This window comes from Carcharhinus amblyrhynchos, chromosome 1 (assembly GCF_965287045.1).
Source record: "Carcharhinus amblyrhynchos chromosome 1, sCarAmb.v2.hapA, whole genome shotgun sequence".
Classification (NCBI taxonomy): Eukaryota; Metazoa; Chordata; class Chondrichthyes; order Carcharhiniformes; family Carcharhinidae; genus Carcharhinus; species Carcharhinus amblyrhynchos.
The window spans coordinates 171851861-171875588 of record NC_137324.1 but is presented as its reverse complement, the minus strand read 5'-3'; the positions used below and the strand labels follow the sequence as shown (position 1 = coordinate 171875588).

At 46.8% G+C, this 23728-nt stretch overlaps 1 protein-coding gene across 2 annotated transcripts in view; it reads left to right on the top strand.

Annotated features, from left to right (window-relative positions):
* fam13a (family with sequence similarity 13 member A) overlaps positions 1-23728 on the top strand; it is a 211423-nt gene that overhangs the window by 141563 nt on the left and 46132 nt on the right. For both annotated transcript variants that reach the window (XM_080195538.1, XM_080195528.1), the window contains exons 9-12: positions 14042-14083; positions 16466-16645; positions 20047-20248; positions 21848-21969. In XM_080195538.1, coding sequence (XP_080051664.1) covers positions 14042-14083; positions 16466-16645; positions 20047-20248; positions 21848-21969 — 546 coding nt within the window. The remainder of the gene's footprint in view (positions 1-14041; positions 14084-16465; positions 16646-20046; positions 20249-21847; positions 21970-23728) is intronic.

Here is a 23728-nt window from a genome sequence, read left to right as displayed (position 1 = left end):
GCTCCGGTTTCCTTCCACAGTCGGAAAGAGGTGCAGGTTACATGCATTGGCCATGCTAAATTCTCCCACAGCGTACCCAAACAGGCGCCAGAGTGTGACGACTTGGAGATTTTCACAGTAACTTCATTGCCGTGTGAATGCAAGCCTACTCTGACACTAATAAATAAACCTAAAACTCATTAACAACATTAGATGCTTGCTACAATCTGGGAGTTCATGTTGTGGCGATGGGTTGGAACTGAACGATATCAACCCTTGGTTTGATTGGCACATCCGTACGCAGGGAAATTATTGACTCTGTGTCTAGCCAAACGTAGCTAAACTTTGCATTTATTCCCCTCCCCCCCTTTTTTAATCTCCAAAAATATTTGCGCACGAACTACAAATATTTTGTGTAAAGCTGCCGTGCGATTTTTGGCTGACGGTGTATCAACAAAGTAGGTTTGACCTCGTTCCAGGGTCATTTGTTGCCAGTTACAGTACTTTTCCTATAACCCCTGCTCCATGCCTCCATTCACATTGCTTAGCCACATGCGCTTGTTGTTCACAGTACAGCACTTCCACACTCGTTAGAGATGGTCACATTATGCAATAGTCACGTCTGATTTATTATTGTCACATGTATTATCATACAGTGAAAAGTATTGTTGCTTGCGTGCTATAAAGACAAAATATACCATTCGTAGAGAAGGAAACAAGAGAGTGCAGAATGTAGCGTTACAGTCACAGCTAGGGTGTAGAGAAAGATCAACTTCATGCAAGTTAGGTCCATTCAAAAGCCTGACAGCAGCAGGGAAGAAGCTGTTCTTGAGTCAGTTGGTATGTAACCTCAGACTTCTGTATCTTTTTCCCAAAGGAAGAAGGTGGAAGGGCGAATGTCTGGGGTGCATGGGATCCTTAATTATGCTGGCTGCCTTGTCGAGGCAGCCAGAAGTCTAGACAGAGTCAATGGATGGGAGGCTGGTTTGCGTGATGGATTGGGCTACTTTCATGAACTTTTGTAGATCTTTGCAGTCTTGCGCAAAGCAGGAGCCGCACCAAGCTGTGATACAACCTGAAATAATGTTTTCTATGGTGCATCTGTAAAAATTGTTGAGAGTCGTAGCTGACATGCCAAATTTCTTTAGTCTTCTGAGAAAGTAGAGGCTTTCTTAACTATAGTGTCGGCATGGGGGGGACCAGGACAGTGAGGTACCAAGTTAGCTGGTGGTGGTGGTGGGGAGAAAATTGCAACATTTGTAGATCACAAATAAGGTGAGACATTTCCTGAGAATTTCAACTAAAAACAGGAGCAAGTGAAAAAGTTCTGTGGAACAAAGGGACCTTGGTGTTTGTCCACAGACCTCTGAAGATGGAAGGGCATGTTAGTACGGTGGTGAAAAAGGCATTTGAGACACTTGCTTATATCATTCGAGGCATAGATTACAAAGTAAAAAGTCTGACAAGTCAGGTGACCTGACGAAGGGGCTAACCCCGAAAGCTTGCGAGTATATTATCAAATAAATAGGTTGGACTAAAACCTGGTGTTGTCAGACTTTTTACTGTGTTTACGCCAGTCCAACGCCGGCATACCCACATCATAGATTACAAAAGCAGGGCAGTCATGTTGAAGTTGTATAAAACTCTGGATGAACTCACAGTTGGAACAGTGTGTGCAGCTCTAGTCATCACATTATAGGGAGGGTATGATTGCGCTGGAGGGGGTGCAGAGGTGATTCACCTGGATGCTGCCTGGGATGGAACATTCGAGTTATGGAGAGAGGTTGGGTTGGCTTGGATTGTTTTCGTTGGAGCAGAGGAGACTGAGGGGTGACCTGATCGAGGTGTGCAAGATTATGAGGGACATGGACAGAGTGGATAAGGAGCAGCTATTTCCCTTAGTTGAAGGGTCAGTCACAAGGGGACATAGGGTCAAGGTGAGGGGCAGGAGGTTTAGGGCGGGATGTGAAGAAGAATTGTTTTACCCAGAGGGTGGTGACAATCTGGAATGCGCTGCCTGGGAGGGTGGTAGAGGCGGGTTGCCTCGCTTAAAAAAGTATCTGGGTGAAGGCTTGGCACATCATAACATTCAAGGCTATGGGCCAAGTGCTGGTAGATGGGATTGGGTGCGATTTGAGGTGTTTCTCATGGATCAGTGCAGACCCGATGGGCTGAAGGGCCTCTTCTGCACTGTGTGATTCTATGAAAAGGGATTCCATTTAAGAAATAAGGAATGACAGCGCCACCTTATCTACCATTACGCAAGTGGAAGTAATTTTAACCATTGTTTCCCCAAAGGAAACTGTTGAATAGGTGGTTACAATCACAGAAATTGACCTCATACGAGTCTATATCTAATCACTCAATTCAGAGGTTCGATTGACAGGAGTTACAACTTGATTCAGCATTCAGTTTCTCCCTCGCAAAAGGAACCACAGTTTGTATTTATGTAGCACTTTTAACATAAAACGCAGGCTCTTCACAGAGACATAAAACCAAATATCACGCTGAGCAACATATGGAGATCGAAAAGTAGGGAATTTATCCTTCATTTGTACAAGGCATTGGTCAGACCATATTTGGAGTGTTATGTACTTCACTGGTCTCCTTATCTAAGGAAAGATATAAATGGGTTAGAAACAGCTAAGAGAAGTTTTACTCGACTGATACCAGGAATCTTATGAGGGGAAAGGTTGGAGAGGTTAGGTTTGTATTCATTCGAGTTTAGAATTATAAGAAGCAACTTGATCAAATCCTTTAAGATACTAAGGGGTGTTGACAGGGTGGATGTGGAGAGAATCAAGAAGTTGTGGGGAGGGGGGTGGGTCACTGTTTAAAAATAAGGGCTCGCCCATTTAGAACGGAAATGAGAATAATTTTTTTCTCTCAGACGGCCATGAGTCACTGACACTCTCCTAAGGACATAGGAATTAAGAGCAGAAGTAGGCAAATTCAGTCCTTCGAGTCTGCTCCATCTTTCAATCAGATCATGGCTGATCTCTCCCTGGTCTCAAATCCACCTTTCCCACCTGTTCCCCATATCCCTTTTTTTATTAGAAATATATCTATCTCCTTCTTGAAACCATTCAATGATACCAGACTCCACTGCGCTATGGGGCAGCGAGTTCCACAGATTTACCACCCTCTGCGAGAAGTGGTTCCTCCTCATCTCAGTTTTAAATCTACCGCCTCTCAACCTACACCTGTGACCTTTGTTCTAGATTGCCACGTAAGAGGAAACATTTGGTCTACATTTACTTTATCAATCTCATTTAAAATTTTATATTCCTTGATCAGATCCCCTCTCATCCTTATGAATTCTAGCGAGTATAAACCCAAACTCTCTCCTCATATGGTAACCCTTTCATCCCCGGAAACAATCTGGTGAACCTCCTCTGAACTGCCTCCAATACCACAGCATCCTTCCTCAAATAAGGAGATCAAAACTGGACACAGATACTCCAGAGGTGGCCTTACCAACACCCTATACAATTGCAAAATCACTTCTCTCCTCTTAATTTCTTCCTCAAAAGGCAATAGAAGAAGAATCTTTGAATATTTTTAAGGCAGAGCCAGATAGGTTTTTAATTAATGAGGGAGTGTAAGGTTATCAGGGAGTAAGCAGGAATGTGGGGTTGAGATTACAATCAGATCAGCCATGATATTATTGTAAGAAGTCTCACAACACCAGGTTAAAGTCCAACACGAAAACTCGTGATCCTAAATAAACCTGTTGGACTTTAACCTGGTGTTGTGAGACTTCTTATTATTCCATCCCAGTCCAACGCCGGCATCTCCACATCATATTATTCAATGGCAGAGCAGGCTTGAGGAACCGAGTAGCCAACTCCTGCTCCTAGTTTGTGTGTTTATATGCATGTATATCCAGGAAGATGTCCAAAGGCTTAGTCAAGGAGGAAGAAGGGGCGTAGAGAGGGAATTCCAGAGCTGGAGTCCTAACCAACTCAAGGCTCAGTCGCCGATGCTGGGGTAATTAAAATCGGGGATACTCAAAGGGGACAGAATCTCGGAGGGTTGTGGGGCTGGAGGAGGTTACAGAGAGAGGGAGGGAAGTGGCTGTGAAGGTATTTGAAAATTTTTTAAAAATCAGAATTTCAAAATTGAGCTGTTGTTTTTCTGGGAGCCGGTATAGATCAGCGAGCACAGGGGTGATAGGTGAAAGACATTTGGTGCGAGTTTGACTAGCGGGAGCAGAGATTTGGATGGCCTCAAGTTTACACAGAGTAAGAATGTGAGAGCGTGGCCAGGAGTGCTTTGGGATAGTCAGAGCTTGGAGGCAATGAAGGCTTTCGTGGTTGAAGCAGTGGACTGAAATAGTTCGGTGAGACTGAGCATTATATATATAAAAAATACATTTGTTTTGTTGTGAGACCCGGGGCAAAGAGTAACAGCTGAAGATTTCGGATTAAACAAAAAGTTTCCAAGTTTTTAAAAGTTTATTTGTTAGCGTCACAAGTAGGCTTACATTAACACTGCAATGAAGTTACTGTGAAAATCCCCTAATCGCCACAGTCCGGCGCTTGCTCAGGTACACTGAGGGAGAATTTAGCATGGCCAATGCACCCTAACCAGGACATCTTTCAGACTGTGGGAGGAAACTGGAGCATGCTAAGGAAATCCTAGCAGCCACGGGGAAGAACGTGCAGACTCTGCACTGACGGTGGCCCAAGCCAGTCATCGTACCCGTCTCCCTGGCATTGTGAGGCAGCAGTGCTAACCACTGTGCCACCAGATGTACCAGTGAATGGAATTACCAGGTGTAAAAGCTGGCCAGATGTGGAGATATCAAAACTGGGGGTAGTTTCAGTGTTTGCGCTGCTGTAATGTCAAGGAGAGAGAAGATATACCCGACAGGTCAGATTTAGAATCATACAGACTAGTAGGAGGCCATTCAGCCCATTGTGACTGTACTAAATCTTTGAACGAGCTTTCCAATTTGTCTAATCCCAGTGCTGTTTTTCCCCAAACTCTGCAAACCTTTCCATTTGCACCAGTTAAGGAAAGTGGGTTTCCTATCCACCAGTGAAACAGTTAGTCTTCAAGTTCCTATTTTTATTTTGCTTTTTACTTTGACGTGTTACTTCAAACTGACTTCAAATTCTCAAACATGCCATAGTGGGATTTGAGCTCACATCCTCTCTGGGATATTAGCCCTGGTCTACTGGACCCTTAATGTTGTGCTATAGTTTGGGAATACATCTGGTATCTCCCAATACATCTTTAACTGTACCTTATTGCTAATACTTACCAATTTAGTTGCAAATCCTTTAAACCTTTGTTTTGCTGGCAACACTAATATGTCAACCTGACCACGGTTGTGTAAACCTGACCAGCACTAATGCATATACCTGAAGATTTCTGATCAAAAAGTCGCAAAGTTTTTAAAAGATTATTTATTGGTGTCACAAGTAGGCTTGCGTTAACGCTGCAGTGAAATTCCTGTGAAAATCCTCTAGTCGCCACACTCCAGTGCCTGTTTGGATACACTGAAGGAGACTTTAGTATGGCCAATGCACCTAACCAGCATGTCTTTCATGTCCCTTCGTGTTAGGGGGATTAGCAGGGATACATGGGGTTACGGGGATAGGGCCTGGGTGGGACTGTTGTTGGTGCAGACTCGATTGGCCAAATAGTCTCTTTCTGCACTGTAGGGACTCTATGATTTTATCTACAATATAGGCAACCACCTGTGAAAATATTGACTCCTAGTACTGGTTGTAAGGCAGGTTTGAAGAAGGTCAAACCACATGAACCCACAGATTTAAGGCTGTGCCGTGGCTGAATGAACTATATTCTGCCAGGAGTGTAATAAGTCACTGGAGGCGGCAGTGCCTTCGCCAAAATTCCTTTATTTACAAGACCCAGCAACACTATACAGAGAGCTCTCAGTATGCAATCTGCATCTGGAGTGCCAGAGGAACTGACACTCATATTTAAGTACAGAGCATGGGGATCCCAGATTGGGCCATTAATTTGGCCCTTTGTCAGGGAGCTCATACTCAGGCAAGCCAATCTCAATGGCCCCGATTAAAATTGTTACATGAAGCAAGGCCAGATCGAGTCACTTCAACCAGAAATAGTTTTGCAGATCAAACGGTGGCAAGATTTAACCACCTGAGCCAGCAGAGTGGAACCATCTCACTGGCATGGCCTTCGGACATGGGAGACTGGGTGACATGTTTTGCTGTATCGCAATTTTCACCCTGTTCCCACTTGCCAGAACAGGAATGCGAACCAGCCCTGTTTCTATCCCTTCACCAGGGCTTTAGACAAAGTCTTATTCCAACTTTTAGTTGAAACACCCTCGAGAAACACCTCAATCTTTGATAGGCTTCAATAATGCCCTTTCTTTTCGCCCCACCATTGGTAAGCATGCCTTCCGCCATCTAGGTCCTTCCTAAACACCTCCCCCTCCACCTCCTCTCCTTCCTCCTTTCAATCTATTTCTTTCATTGAGCTTTTAGCTGCTCCCAACACCACCTCCTTCAATTTAGTGTCAATTTTAGCCTGATTGTGCTCTTGTGAAGAGCAAGGGGGTGTTTTACTATATGATATCAATGCAAGTTGTTGTTTGTGGACAGCCCTACCCCCAAGTAAGTTCAGGCCAGCTTCATCTAAGCCACTGGTTTCTTTGAATCCTTAAACGAATTGTCTTTGAGGATTCTTGCCACAAGCACTGTTACCTCAGCTGGCAGGGTTGGTGTCCCCTTTTGTGTGCCCTGGCATCTTGGAAAGAGAGGGCACAAGATTCCCGACACCACTTTTGTCTGAGCCTCTCGAGTGATATTTTAACCCCAGAGTGTGAGGAAGTAACCTGCCTTCACCTTGCACCTTTCCCATCCTCAGAACCTTATCGCCAAGTTACTTCAGAGCCGGTGAACAGCCTCTGGAAGCAGTACTGCTGTTAATTGGTAGGGTAAACAACAGCGGCCATATGGACAAAGCAGGATCCCACAGGCAGTGTGATAGATGGGGCAGCACGGTGGCACAGTAGTTAGCACTGCTGCCTCACAGTGCAGGGACACGGATTCATTGCCCGTCTTGCAATATATTCCCTGTGTGGAGTTTGCACATTCTCCCCATGTCTGCATGGGTTTCCTCTGGGTGCTCCAGTTTCCTCCCACAGTCCAAAGATCTGCAGGTTAGGTGGATTGGCCATGCTAAATTGCCCCGTGGTGTCCCAAGGTGTGTAGGTTAGATGATTGAGACCATGTGTGGGGTTGTGGGAAGGGCATGGGTAAGGTATCTGTCAGAGTGTTGGTGCAGATTTGATGAGCTGAATGGCCTCTTCTGTGCTGGAGGGATTCTGTGAAAAGCTCCTCTGGCAAAGGATGAATGTCGGTTGCATGAGTGCTGCAAAGACTTGTTTGAACTCAAAGGTGTTGGCAGTGGGAAGTTTCTTGTTCACACAAGAATGCAATATATTGTCATGCGTAGCCTGAAGGAAGCTGGACTAACCTTGTAAAATGGACATGGCTGAAAGGAAGCAGAGACAAAATGATGTTTTGCTTTTCCTTTGCACAATTTCATTATTAGCTCTGGAAACCAGCACATAGCACTGTATAAAACATACCACTATAGAAAATATACCAATTTCCAGAATATACTATGATACAAGAATATTGGTAATGGTAAGTAAAGGCCTGTGTCAGTCAGGTGTTGAGAGTTTGTCTGTTTTCCAGTTGGTGGTGGGAAGACAATAAAGCATGAATCATAGAATCCCTGAACTGCACAGGAGGCCATTCAGCCCATCAAGTCTGCACTGACTCTCTGACCGAGTATTTAAGGGCAGCATGGTGGCACAGTCGTTCGCACAGCTGCCTCACAGCACTAGGAGCTAGGGTGTGGAGATTACACGTTCTCACCGTGTCTGCGTGGGTTTCTTCCGGATGCTCCGGTTTCCTCCCACAGTCCAAAGATGTGCAGGTTGGGTTGACTGGCGGTGCTAAAATTGGCCCTTAGTGTCAGAGGGACTATCAGGGTAAATATGTGGAATTACGGGGATAGGGCCTGGGTGGGATTACTGTCAGTGCTGGCCTGATGGGCCAAATGGCCTCCTGCACTGTATGATTCCATGATTCTACTTTATGATTCTGGAGATTCACCCTAGGTTTTTGTGTTCAAACACTGGAGTAGGTTCCTGGCAAATCTGGAACCTTGTGGCTCAGAGGCAAGAGAGCTACCAATGGAGCCTCTGTACGGAGCCCGACACACTGAGGGTGTTGGTGGAAGAATTGTAGTCTCTTTCAAGTGACTTTGAAAGTTGGGTTAGATGGATTGGCCATGCTAAGTTTCTCCTTAAGTGTCCCAAGATGTGCAGATTAGGTGGATTGGCCATGCTAAATTGCTCCTTAGTGTCCCAAGATGTCTAGGTGAGGGGGATTAATCGGGTAAATAATTGGAGTTACAGGAAAGGATTTTTTTTATTCATTCGTGGGACATGGGCATCACTGGCTGGCCAGCATTTATTGCCCACCCCTAGTTGGCCCTGTTTAGAGAGCAGTTGAGAGTCAACGACATTTGTTTGGCTCTGGAGTCACATGTAGACCAGACCAGGTAAGGACAGCAAATTTCCTTCCCTAAAGGACCTTAAGTGGGTTTTTCCTACAATCAACAATGGTTTCATTGGTTATCAGTAGATTCTGAATTCCAGATATTTTTATTGAATACGAATTCCACCATCTGCCATGGCAGGATTTGAACTCAGCCCCCAGAATACTCGCTGAGTTTCTGGATTAATAGTCTAATGATAATACCACGAGGCCACCCCCACTGTGGGTAAGATGCTCTGTCGGAGAGCCAGTGCAGCCTCGATGGGCTGAATGGCCTCCTTCTGGCCTGTAGGGATCCTCTGAGGATGCTCATAGAATCCTACAGTGCAGAAGGAGGCCATTCGGCCCATCGAGGCTGCAACGATCACGATCCCACGTGATTGTGGGATCCCACGCTATCCCCATAACCCTATGCATTGACCATAGCGAGTCCCCCTGACGCGAAGGGGCAATTTATGATTCCTATGAAAGACCCAACTGTGGCGTCTTTCACGTTTGGACCAAGAAAGATGCCTCGTGGCAAGCTGGAAGTTTGAAGTAAAATCTCTTCCAGGATGTGTAGAATTCTCCTCTTACTGCGAGGCAGCTTTCTTCATGTGTTAAAAAAAAAACACATTTTCATCCTGAGGCCTCGAGGTTTTGTGAGTGCTGGAAATGTGAGATCAAAGAGAGAGTTGGGGATGTGCGTATCAAAGGTGCATGTTAATGGGGACCCATTGTTCCATTCAGCTGAGTTTAAGTTCTGGGCAGCGTCCGGCTCTCCCCGAGACGGGCGGTGCAGTTCCCGTCAGCTGAAGGGTTACCGCTCGCTCCCACCAGAGTCTTTGGCAGCTGCAGAACCTGAAAGTGAGAGCTGCGATCCGCGCAGCGGTGCGACGGCTACCCAGCGCTTGCCAGTGCTGACCCCTGCCGGGGTTCGCAGGGGTCAGTGGGAGGGCATCGCGTGCTTGCACGGGGATCAGTAGGCACCGAATGCTCCTGCCAACCTCATTCCGCTGACCGTTTAGCTGGGAGGAAGCGGTCAGCCAATCCTGTGTGTTGTGTTTAATCTGCCGTATGCACAGCAGACCGTGACAATAGCTGCACTTTCAGAGGAATCGCACGCTGGCCAGTTTCTGTCTGTTCAGCTGCAGTAAGTGGCACAGTGGTTAGCTTTGCTGCCTCTCAGTGCCAGGGACCCAGGTTCGATTCCTGGTTTGGGTCACTTTCTGTGCAGAGTTTGCACGTTCTCCCTGTGTCTGCGTGGGTTTCCTCCGGGTGCTCCGTTTTCCTCTCACAGTCCGAACGTAGAACACTACATCACAGACAGGCCCTTCGGCTCACAAGTTGTGCTGATCATATCCCTACCTACCAGGCCTATCTATAACCCTCAACCCCATTAAATCCCATGTACTCATCCAGAAGTCTCTTAAAAGACCCCAATGAGTTCGCCTCCACCACCACCGATGGCAGCCGATTCCACTCACTCACCACCCTCTGAGTTAAAACTTACCCCTGACATCTCCTCTGTGCCTGCTCCCCAGCACCTTAAACCTGTGTCCTCTCGTATCCACCATTTCAGCCCTGGGAAATAGCCTCCGAGAATCCACGCAATCTAGACCTCTCAACATCTTATAAACCTCTATCAGGTCATCTCTCATCCTTCGTCTCTCCAGGGAGAAAAGACCTAGCTCCCTCAAACTATCCTCATAAGGCATGCCACCCAATCCAGGCAACCATAAGGCATGCCACTCAATCCAGGCAACAAATGTCCCGGCTTAGGTGGATTAGCCATGCGAAGCTGCCCCTTGTGTCAGGAGGATTCGCAGGGTAAATAGGTAGGGTTACAGGAATAGGCCTGGGAGGGATTGTTGTCATGCAGGCTTAATGGGCTGAATGGCCTCCTTCTACACTGCAGGCGTTCCATGATAACAGGTCCCACGATGCTCAAGTTGCGGAAAGCATGAAGCCAGTGATCGCTTCTCAGCCTTTTGCCTAAGATCAGGCTCCAGACAGGGTGCAATGCCACATCTTGTCAGCTCGGATCCAGTTTGTCTGATCACGAATTGGATTCAATTTGAATTTAGCTTTTGGAGAAACTTTTATGGGCGGCACAGTGGTTAGTACCTGCTGCCTCACAACACCAGGGACCCAGGTTCGATTCCCGGCTTGAGATCACTGTCAGTGCAGAGTCTGCACATTCGTGCCGTGTTTGCGTGGGTTTCCTCCGAGTGCTCCTGCTTCCTCCCACAGCCCAAAGATGTGCAGGTTAGGTGGATTGGCCGTGCTAAATTGCAGGGGGACTAGCTAGGGTAAATGTGTCAGGGGGAGTAGCTAGGCATGGCATTCTGGGGATTGGGCCTGGGTGGGAATGGGGTCGGTGCAGACAGGATGGGCCAAATGGCCTCCTTCTGCACTGTAGGGATTCTATGGAAGCAAGTAGATGGATTTGGGTTTGCCTGAGCCACTCTGTGCATTGGCTTTGCAACTTTAAGAACGAGTTAAAAAAGAAACAGGATCCACAGTGTAATTTGATTTATCCCTCGTCTTTCGCCAGTCAACCTCAGTCAACAGCGCTGATAGCAGGTTCACTGATAGTGTGGATCAGTGATGCGTATGGAATATTGCTGTGTATGGTTTCGCTGTCCTAATTCTTCCATTACAGCAGTAACTAACCTTCAGAAGCGCTTCATTGACAGTCTGTATATAAATGCACGTCATCCTTTTACCACGGAATCAGGCCATTCGGCCCAGCAGGTCTGTGCTTGTGTTTATTCTCCACACAAGCCCCCTCCCGCTGTGGTTCACCCCACACCCTTTCGACACATCCTTCTCACCCCTTCGCCTCCGTGTGTTTATCTGACTTCCCCTTCTCGCATACTTGCCTCAGCCAGTCCCCGTGGCCGTGAGTTCCACAATCTAACCGCACTCTGGCCAATTAAAGAAAACTGGATCCTGTGAAGAAATATTTAAACTGTCCTAACCGCCGGCAGGGGGTTTTGTTTTCCGGTAATAACATTTTGAAGGCAAGAGATTAGACTGCATCACTTGCATTACTGGCATTCCGAGACCAAAAGGCCGTCTAATCAGTATTTTCTTCCGTGTAAGTCGCTCGTTGATTTTGCAGAGCACGTGCTCGATGGCCTGCTGTTAATTTGGGAAAAAACCTTGACCTCCCCAAAGGCTTTCGACCGTCTTTTCTTTGTTCCGTCCATTCACGAATGCGTGTTCGGTAATTGTGGTGTTGCCAACCACTTTGTTGTGGGGGTTTATTCTGCGTGACTTTGGCTTTTGAGACAAGGTCTAGCCGCACTTGAAGATGAAAGGCTTTCTTTCTGAGACTCTGTGTTCCCCCTAATTACCTCAATCTACTTCAGTAAGATTCAGGATAAATTCACTGTGCTGCATGCTTTCCGTGTGAAGTCACAGCTCGAGCGCTCGACTGCCGCTCCGAACGCAGTTTTTGCTGGTATCACTTTTCCCCTGTCACCCTGAGTAACTCAATTACATTACAGTGGCACCCTGTCCTCTGAGGCAACAGAAAAGACAGACATGGGTTGCCTCAGCAGTGACCTTTGCCGTGAGTGGTGGACAGTGCCTGTGAGCTGGACAGATGTGTTCCATTGCTTCATTTAACCTAAACTTCACTGGCATATTTTACTTGTAGGTAATAGGGGAGGCAATGGCCGAGTGGCATTATCGCTAGACTATTCACTTCCTATGGTTAGTAAGTTTGCAGATGATACCAAGATTGTTGGCGTAATGGACAGCGAAGAAAGTTATCTCCACTTGCAACAGGATCTTGATCAATTGGGCCAGTGGGATGGCGAATGGCAGATGGAGTTTAATTTAGATAAATGCGAGGTGATGCATTTTGGTAGTTTGAACCAGGGCAGGACTTATTCAGTTAATAGTAGGGTGTTGGGGAGAGTTACAGAACAAAAAGACGAGGGATACAAGTTCATAGCTCCTTGAAAGTGGAGTCACAGGTGGACTTGCTTGGTTTCATTGGTCAGAACATTGAATATAGGAGTTGGAACATCTTGTTGAAGTTGTGCAAGACATTGGTAAGGCCGTAATTGGAATACTGTGTACAGTTCTGGTCACCCTATTATAAAAAGGATATTATTAAACTAGAAAGAGTTCAGGAAAGATTTATTAGGATGCTAGTGGGTCGTAATGGTTTGAGTTATAAGGAGAGGCTGAATAGACTGGGACTTTTTTGTCTGGAGCATAGAAGGCTTAGGGGTGAACTTATAGAGATCTAAAAATAATGAGGTGCATAGATCAGCTAGATAGTCAATATCTGTTCCCAAAGAGAGTCTAAAACTAGAGGGCATTGGTTTAAGGTGAGAGGGGAGAGATGCAAAAGTGTCCAGAGGGGCAATTTTTTCACCCAGAAGGTGGTAAGTGCCTCAAACAAGCTGCCAAGATAGTAATAGAGGCGGGGACAATTTTGTCTTTTAAAAAGCATTTAGATATTTACCTGGGTAAGATGGGTATAGATTGAGATGGGCCAAATGTAGGCAACTGGGACTAGCTTAGGGATTTGAAAAAAAAGGGTGACACGGACAAAGGGCCTGTTTCCATGCTGTGACCCTCTGTGACTCATGGTCAATGCAAGATTTTTAATTCCAGTTTTTTTATTGAACTCAAATGCAATGGTGGGATTTGAACCAGGGTCCCCAGAGCATTACGCTGAGTCTCTGGATTACTCGCCCAGTGACATTAACATTACACCACCACCTCCCCCAGTGGCGAGCACTGCTGCCTGACAGCTCCAGGGACCCAGGTTCAATTCCAGCCACAGCTCTCTGTGCAGTTTGCATGTTCTCCCTCTGCGTGGGTTTCCTCCCACAATCCAAAGATGTGCAGGTTAGGTTGATTGGCCATGTTAAATTGCCCCTTTGTGCCTGGATGCGTAGGTTACAGGGACTAGTGGGACAAATATGTGGGATTACAAGGATTGGGTGGGATTGTTGTCGGTGCAGACTCGATGGGCCGAATCGCCTCCTTCTGCTCTGTAGGGACTCTATAATTCTATTAATCCAGAAACTCAACAAATGCTCTGGGGACCCGGGTTTGAATCCTGCCATGACAGATGATGGAATTCGAATTCAATAAAAAAAAGTCTGGAATTAAGAATCTACTGATTGTCAGAAAAACCCATCTGGTCCACAGAAGCCCTTTAGAGAAGGAAATCTGCCATCTTTACCTGGTCTGGCCTACTTGTGACTCCAGAGGCACAGCAATTGACTCTGAACGTGGGATGGGCAATAAAAGTTGGCCAGCCAGTGTTGTCCATATCCCATGAATGAATAAAAAAAGGTATATATATCCCCCCACTAACACACACAACCCCTGTCTTAGATAATTCAACCAGGGGCAATGTGACCTTTCCCCTCTGGAATCACTATGGTATCAACTCTGGACCCTCTTTACTGTTGATCTTTCCCCATCTTGCGCTTTAATTATTTAATTTGTATCTTTGTTTTTATTTGTCATTACAGTGCACATGTGCCGTCAGTCAGCAACATGTCATCAGCAGGGGAGTAAGTACAATTTTTTTTAACTTTGAAATGAGAGGGTTTATTTTCTGATTAGATGTGTCATTGAGAGGGAAAATAATGGTGTTTGGGAAGGAGTGAATCTAATTGACTCACTCTTTCAGAGATCCAGTCCAGACATGATGGGCCAAATGGCCTCCCCTGACCACGTGCTTCCAGATCCCCACCTCCCCTCCAAGCTTTGTTTATTAGTCACAAGTAAGGCTTACATTAACACTGCTGTGGAGTTACTGTGAAATTCTCCTAGTCACCGCATTCCGGAGCCTGTTCCAACACGTATTTCAGACTGTGGGAGGAAACCGGAGCATCCGATGGAAACCCATGCAGACACGGGGAGAATGTGCAAACTCCATACAGACAGTGACCCAAGCCAGGAATTGAACCTGGGCCCTTGGCGCTGTGGGGCAGCAGTGCTAACCACTGTGCCACCGTCTGCATGTGCCCTTCCCTTAATTACTCCTGGATTGCTCGTGCACAGAGCCAGTACATGCAGTTGGAGGGCTGAATGCCCTCCTCCTGTGTCGCATACAAATATCGGTTGTACAAGAGATACACAGAGCCCCCTGCTCTGCAAACACCCCTCACTGAATCCCAAATCCCTTTGCCTCCTGACAGCTCAGTCAACGAAAACTGGAAATAAGCCCCGGAACAAAACAACCTTTAGTTTGGAGACCCCAGGGAAGCTCTGAATGGGACTGGGTATTAGTTGAACAATGGGACCCAAAGCAGACGCAAGTTTAATGCCAGGGCTGTACCAAGTCTGGGCAGACTAGGGTCAGTCCAGTTCCATTATGACGATTGGTAGGTGTTGACAAGAGTAAAATTGAAAGCATCTCTACAGCTAGTCGCAGTTTGAATGCACAGCAGTCGGAATGTCCTCTAATAATATTCCCTCGCCAAACTCTGCACTTCCAATACTCAGGGCAATTACCGATCCAAAGTCAGATTTCTAAACCACTATCCCCCCTATTGATTTTGTAACAAGAGATGCTTATCTTGTACATTGTTGACATGGTGAAGTTTATCGTCTACGCAGTCTCAATGGATGAGAAGTTATCTCTTAACTGCTGCATTGGCAGATTCTTTTTAACTCTTCAGAGCTCAGCTAACTCTGTCACAGGCATGAAGGATATATTTAAGGATTTGAAGCTGGAAGTGGGCACATCAGGGCTGCAACCTCTCTGCAGCCTGGAGGAGCACAACAGGGGCTCCAAAGATATGCGGGTTAGGTTGCCTGGCCATGCTAAGTTGACCCTCAAGGCGGTATTTTCCGGCTTCGCTTGCCCGAAACCAGAAAATCTTGCCCGAGGTCAATGGACGTTTCCATGGTCCACCCCTCGCCCGTTCCGATTCCCTTGCTGGGCAGAACGGTCATATTTGCACTCAGTATCAGGAGGATTAGCAGGGTAAAGATGTGGGGTTATGGGGAATAGGATGCAGGGTGGATGGGCCGAATGGGCTACTTTTGCACTGTAGGGATTATAGATTCTGTGATAACAGAGAGCTACAGGTGCCCCATGACTGACATATCCCACGTGGATTTGTCTGCATGTGAGTGCTTATGTGTGGCTGCATGCACATGAGTACAGGTATGTGCCTGTGTGAGTGCTTACACATGTGTGTGCCTGCACATATGTAAGTACATGTGTGAGCTTGCTTGAGAGCATGTATGTGCCTTTGTGTATGCATGAGTTTAACACTTAAAGTTTATTTATTAGTGTCACAGGTAGGCTTACATTAACACTGCAAAGAAGTTGCTGTGAAAATCCCCGAGTGGCCACACTCCGGCGCCTGTTCGGGTACACTGAGGGAGAATTTAGCATGGCCAATGCACCCTCACCAGCACGTCTTTTGGACAGTGGGAGGAAACCCACACAGACACGGGGAGAATGTGCAGACTCACATAGACAATGACCCAAGCCAGGAATCGAATGCGTGTCTCTGGCGCTGTGAGATAGCAGCGCGAACCATTGTGCCGAGTGCATGTGTGGGTATAGGGGTTTTGTGAGTGCGTGCGTGTGTAAATTGGGGTGTGCGCATTTGTGTGTATCAGCATGTTCATGTGCATGCCTACCTGTGTACATGCCTGAGTGGATGCCTGTGTGCTTGCGTGATTTTGCGTGAGTGCACATGCATGTTGTGCTTATGTGTCTGCAAGTAAGCGCTTGTCCCTTCAAATGCATTCAGCTTTGACCTGGGTGAAAATGTGTCCATTAAGAATGTACTTTTGGGAGGTAAACATTAAACCTCAGCTGATTCTGTGCGAAAGGGCCCCTGTTTTCAAACGGGGAGGGGGGGTGTGGTTGGAAATTACTGCAGTCGGTGTTTGCTCAGTCGCTGTGAGTGTGTGTGTGTGTGTGCTTGCAGTTTTATAGAACGGACCATCCGGTCAGCAGTGGAACAACATCTCTTTGACGCTCATGGCAGTGGAGGTCAAAGTTCAGAGGAATCTGAGACGGGGACATCTTCATCAACAGTAGGCGGTTCTGCGAGACAGCGAAGGAGGCATCTGAAAGAACAGGATGAGTACTGGAGAAGCAAAGAAATGTACGGATATTTTCATTACGCTGCTTATATTCGCGTGCACATTTTGGTTCAACATGTGGGAAGATTTGAAAGAAGGGTTGATTATGGTTAAATATGAGGAATGATTATTGAATCACTACACGCAAAAGCCTCTTTGTTTTATAGGACTGCTTGCATTATCTGTGTAAAATATAAATTAACCATTTACTGATGAGGGCAGGTTTGATGCTAAGGTTCCAGGTTTCTCCCACCTCTTGTGTGAGAGTTTCCTGAAATTCCTGCTGAAAAACCCCACTCTTAATTTCAAGATTATATCCTCTCATTCTAGATCCTTTCACCGTGGAAATCGTTTTTCTGTATCAACACGTTTTTGCTTGGTTTCGAGCAAGAGTGAGCTTCCTTCTGGAGCTCACCCTCAGTGCAAAGTCTCGGTTTTAGTCAAGTTAATGAGAGGATTTGGGCCTCCACCCCCACCGACGTGATCAAGTGAACACGCTTTCTCCCTTGCAGCTCATCCTCCGCGCAGCTCTCCTTTGTTCCGTTTGCCTCCAGTGCAAGTTTAGCCCCAGCCTTCCGGGTTCTCGTCTCCCTGTGGATCGGCTCTGGGTATCAGGGCAAGATCCTCCCCGCCAGCCCCAAAGGCCTGGGTCCCTGTTCTGAACTGTGCCTGAGGCATTTTGTGGTGGTGGTGGTGGAGGGGGTGTTTGACTTCTTCAAATTCTCTCAGCCACTATCTCACTGGGGGGTGGGAGGGAGGATGGAGGGTGGGTGGGGGGGGTGGTGTTCATTATTTCCATTCACTACCTCCAAACGGCCATTGCTACTCCGATCTGACTAAAGTGGGGAGTCAAATCCGAGTCCCAGGACCAAGGTACCTCAGTGATGGGATCTTTTTCATCACCCCCTCTGTGTATACAACCAATGAAAGATGGGAACAGGAGCTGACCATTCACCCCTATTCCGCCATTCTGTTGGATTATGTCTGATTTGCAACCCCGCGCCACTTACCCATCATTGCTCTGCATTGGTCATCACCTAATGATGGCAATGGTTAACACTGCTGCCTCACAGCTCCAGGGACCCGAGTTCAATTCCCGGCTTAGGTCACTGTCTGTGTGGAGTATGCGTGTTCTCCCCGTGTCCGTGAGGGTTTCCTCCCACACTCCGAAGATGTGTGGGTTAGGTTGATTGGCCATGATAAATTGCTCTCGGGCGTAAATATGTGGGGTTATGGGAATAGGGCCTTTGTGGGCCAGTGCAGATGCAGTGGGCTGAATGGCCTCCTTCTGTACTGTAGGAATTCTATGACGATTCTATCTATGATTCTAATAAAAATCTATCAATGTCAGCCAGTTCAAACTGCTCCCTCCCAGCACTATCTCGATTAATGTCGGGTGAGGGAGTTCTAGATTTCTCCCGCCTCTTGTGTGAGAGTTTCCGGAATTTACTGCTGGAAAAACTCCACTCTAATTTCAAGATTCTATCATCTCATTCTAGATTCTTTCACCGTGGAAATCGTTTCTCTGTATCACCGTGTTTGAAACCGTCTACCTTTAAACGCCTCAGTTAGATCATCCCTCAACCATCGAAACTTAAGAGAGTGAAGGTTAACTTAATGAACCCAGCCTTGTGTTTTAACCCTTCAAGCCCTGGATTCATTAAGGTCAAACTGTGCTACACGCACCCCTCGCAATTAGTGCTCGTATATCTTCCCTGAAGCCGATAAGGCAGAACAAGATGGATTCATAAAAACCTGGAAACTAGGAACAGGAATATGCCATTTGGCCCTTCAAGCCTCCTCCTTTTGATCATGGCTGATCATTGACTTCCTGATTCCCCTCTTCCTCCCGTATCCCTTCATTCCTTCAGCCCAAGAACTATATCTAATACCTTCTTGAAATCATACAACGTTTTGGCCTCAACAACATTCTGTGGTAGTGAATTCCACACATTCATCATCCTCTGGGTGAAGAAATTTCTCCTCACCTTATTCTAAAAGGTTTACCCTTATCCTGAAACTATGACTCCTAATTCTGGACTCCCCCACCATTGGGTACATTCTTTCTGAATCTACCCTATCTAATCCTGTTAGAAATTTCTAAGTTTCTATGAGATCCACTCTCACTATTCTGAACTCCAGTGAATATAATCCTAACCAACTCAGACCAAGACTGTGTACTATTGAAGCATGGCTTTCTCGGCTTCATATTCATTAACCTTCCTCTCTACCATTCATACCTGTGTACTTAATATTAGTGCCTTGTGTACCGACACAGTCAACTTTTGCCTTCGCATAGCCGTCAGCCTCTCACAATTACGAAAATATTGTGGTTTGTCCTTCTCGAGCCCAGGGTGGAAGGCCTTGCATTTCCCCACATTGAACATGGGCGGCACGGTAGCACAGTGGTTAGCACTGCTGCTTCACAGCTCCAGGGATCTGGGTTCGATTCCCTGCTTGGGTCGTTGTCTGTGTGGAGTTTGCACATTCTCCTCATGTCTGCGTGGGTTTGCTCCGGTTTCCTCCCACAGTCCAAAGATGTGCAGGTTAGGTTGATTGGCCATGCTGAAATTGCCCTTAGTGTCCTGAGATGCGTAGGTTAGAGGGGTTAGTGAGTAAACATGGGGGTGGGGCCTGGGTGGGATTGTGGTCGGTGCAGACTCGATGGGCTAAATGGCCTCTTTCTGTACTGTAGAGTTTCTATGAACTTCATGAGTTTTACCTACTCCCTTTGTCTGCCAAAGCCTCTTTGGAACTTTCTTCTCCTAACTACTCAAGTCTCAGTGCCTTGTAAATTAACCCCCTGTATTTCCAAAGTGCAAAGATTTGCGAGACGTTCTGAGATGCATTAATGGAGATTCAATTACATTATTAAAAGTTTGGGGGGGGTGTATTCATGGGAAATCTGAGGTTTATTAATGTAGGTTTTGAGTTTGTTAATGGAGATTTGTGGATTTATTAATGGAGCTTTTGGAGTTGATTAATGGGGTTTTGGGGATTTATTCGTGAGGATTTTGGGATTTATTAATGGAAGTTTGGGGTTGATTAATATAGGCTTGGGAGTTTATTAATGGAGGTTTTAAGGGTTTATTGATGCGGCTTTGGGGGTTTATTGATGGTGGTTTAGGGTAAGTTTCTTCAGGTTTTCTCCTGCTGTAACTTCACTGGAAAGTCCGCTTGTTTGCATTCGCCAACCTTTTTCCAAAGATTAGCAACCAAACATGAGAAGATCTGAGGAAGTTTACCCCTAGTTGTCACGATGCCCAATTACCATGAATTGTCTGAAATTCAAGTTGACGTGTTAAATGCATTACTGAAGGCGGCTCCTGTGTATTGTGTCTCTGGTACTGAACCCCATCCTAACTGCAACCTTCCATTTCACCAATACTTTTGTCAATTTGTTCAAACCTTCCTTGTTCCACAGGGATGACATCAACAAAGAGAACATCCCCTCTGCCTTCAGCGCCAATGAGGAGGGCAGATCGGGGCTTCTGGATCCTTCCCAGGCCGGTGACAAAAAGCTAAAAGACAGCAACAGTAGCTACATCGAGGAAAGCATGAAGCCAAAGAGACAGAAATCAAGTTGTAAATTCTCCGAGCTAAATGAAAACCAAGATTCTCCAATGGTACGTTCACAGAGTCATTGTTCCATAGCATGATTCCAGCACATAAGGGAGGCCATTCAGCCCATTATGCCAATGTTGGCTTCCTGGAAGAGCAACTCTGTCCCACCCCCTATCCTTACCCTCTAGCCCTGAAAACATTTTCTATTCACATCATTTCCACTTTTCCTGTGAAAGTCATGATTGAATCTGTCTCCAGCACACCCTCAGACAGTACATTCCAGATCTGAACCACTCGTTGTGTGAATCTGTCTCCACCACACCCTCAGACAGTGCAATCCAGATCCTAACCACTCGCTGTGTGATTCTGTCTCCACCACACCCTCAGACAGTGCATTCCAAATCCTAACCACTCGCTGTGTGAACCTGTCTCCACCACATCCTCAGACAGTGCATTCCAAATCCTAACCACTCGCTGTGTGAACCTGTCTCCACCACATCCTCAGACAGTGCATTCCAAATCCTATCCACTCGCTGTGTGAACCTGTCTCCACCACACTCTCAGACAGTGCAATCCAGATCCTAACCACTCGCTGCATGGAAGACACTCTCCTCATGTCTCCGTTTGCTTCTTTTGTCAGTCACCTCCAATCATTGACCTCTGGTTCTCGACCTTTCCAGGAATGGGAACAGTTTATCCCTGTTTACCTGTCCGAGATATTTCATGATTTTGAACATTGCCCATCTTCTCAAATAGAATCGTTGAATCCCTACAGAAAGAGGCCATTCAGCCCATTGAGTCTGCACCGGGTTGCAAATTCCTCTGTAAAGCTACACTGCACGTTCTTCATGCAGTCAGCTCAGCAGTCAGTTGGAAAGAAGAAAGGATTTGCACTCATGTAGCACCTTTCACAATCTCAGGACGTCGCAAAGCACTTTACAGCTGACAGTGTGTAGGGAAATGCGGCAACCATTTTGTGCATGGCAAGATCCCTCAAACAGCAATAAACATAATGACCAGATAATGATGTTGGTTGAGGAATAGACTTTGGTCAGGCGAACTCCCCTGCTCATCTTGGCAACAGTGCCAAGGATTCTTTGATCGCCAATTATTGAGAAATCATAACATCCCTTTGGTGCAGAAGGAGGCCATTCGGCCTGTCGAGCCTGCACACAGCCTGTGAGACAGAATATGGTACACCGCCTATGAGATAGAATATGGTACACGGTATGTGAGACAGTATATGGTACTTGGCCTGTGATACAAATATGGTACACAGTGTGAAACAGAATATGGTACACGACCTGTGGTATAGAATTTGGTACACAGCCTGTGAGACAGAAGTGGTACTTGGCCTGTCAGACAGACTATGGTACGCCCCAACAATTTCTCAATTTCCATAGTGTCCAAAAATCTCCTGTTGATTCTCAGTCTTAAATATCCTCAACAACTGAGTATCCACAAATTTCCAGGGGTAGAGAAGATTCAAAAACCCCCTGAGTGAAGAAATTTCTCCTCATCCTGACCTACATGGTCAACCACCACCCCCACCCCCCAGCCCCCAATTATCCAGAGGTGATGAACCCCTCGGTTTAGACTGCCCAGCAAGGCCTTCGGGAATTTAGCTTTCAGTGATTTCTTTTTCTCTTCTTTGCCCGCAGCCCATGGAAAGCAGCAGCAGCATTTCCACATCCTGGCCACCGGATCCCCTCCTCGGGATGTCGGGGCCTGGAGGAGGCCCGAGTTGCCTGATGCAGCCAGAAGATGCAGCCGAGCGAGAGAGGTAGGCCTGTCTGCGCAACTGAGCATCTTGGAGTCCGGTTCTGTCTTTCTGCTTCAGTTGTGAGCCGCCCAGTTAATAGGAGCGTAAGTCACATTGGGAATGGGCCATTCAACCTTTAGGGTTTGCACCAGCATTCACTGCGGCCGAGGCCAATCATAGAATCCCTGCAGTGCAGAAGGAGGCCACTGAGCCCATCGAGTCTGCACTGACCACAATCCCATCCAGGCCCTACTCCCGTAACCCCAAAACGAGCCCTCCTTGCTTTTTTTTGCCAGAAGATCTGGAGAGAAAACCTGCCTCACACCACAGCGGTTAGCACTGCTGCCTCACGGCGCCAGGGAGCCGCTTTCATTTCCTGGCTTGGGTCACTGTCTGTGCGGAGTCCGCACTTTCTCCCCATCTCTGCGCGTGTTTCCTCCGGGTGCTCCGGTTTCCTCCCACAGTCCGAAAGACGTACTGGTTAGGTGCATTGGCCGTGCTAAATTCTCCCTCAGTAACTTCTCCATTTCTGACTTTTAAGGGGCATCTTGACAAATGCATGAATAGGATGGGAATAGGGGGATATGGTCCCCGGAAGGATAGGGGAGTTTTAGATCAAACGGGCAGCATAGTCGGTACAGGCTTGGAGGGCCGAAGGGTCTGTTCCTGTGCTGTAATTTTCTTTGTTCTTTGTACCCGAACAGGCGCCGGAGTGTGGTGACTAGGGAATTTTCACAGTCACTTCATTGCAGTGTCAATGCAAGCCTATATATGACACTAATAAATAAAGTATTAAATAAACTTAAGCTTTAAAACTTATTAACATTCCAAAGCACTTTACAGCTAACACCCTTGAAGTAAAGTAGTTGATGTAAGCTGACTTGTGACACAAATAAACTTTAAAATTAACACTGGTGTTCTATCAGAGCTGTCAACTTCGCCATTTCTTGGGAACATTCCGCCCTTGATGTTTCCCGCTTGGTACATCAAACGTTCTTGACGACTCCGAACTGCCCTCCAAAATGGTCTCGCAAACTCCTCGGTCGCATCCCGCTGCTACAGAAAAATCGATCAGACTTGAAATCGGACGGATTGCTCACCAGCGACCGGGGCACCAGAGACAACAATGGCACAGGCAGCCAACAAACCAGCCTGATTTGCAACCGTATTAACCTGGGTCAAAATTGTGGAATTACCCCCCCCCAGTAGCACTGTGGGTGTACCTACACCGCAGATAGCACTGTGGGTGTACCTACACCGCAGATAGCACTGTGGGTGTACCTACACCGCAGATAGCACTGTGGGTGTACCTACACCGCAGATAGCACTGAGGGTGTACCTACACCGCAGATAGCACTGTGGGTGTACCTACACCGCAGATAGCACTGTGGGTGTACCTACACCACTAATAGCACTGTGGGTGTACCTACACCGCAGATAGCACTGTGGGTGTACCTATACCACTAATAGCACTGTGGGTGCACCTACACCGCAGATAGCACTGTGGGTGTACCTACACCGCAGGTAGCACTGTGGGTGTACCTACACCGCACATAGCACTGTGGGTGTACCGACACCGCAGGTAGCACTGTGGGTGTACCTACACCGCACATAGCACTGTGGGTGTACCTACACCGCACATAGCACTGTGGGTGTACCTACACCGCACATAGCACTGTGGGTGTACCTACACCGCAGATAGCACTGTGGGTGTACCTACACCGCAGATAGCACTGTGGGTGTACCTACACCGCAGATAGCACTGTGGGTGTACCTACAC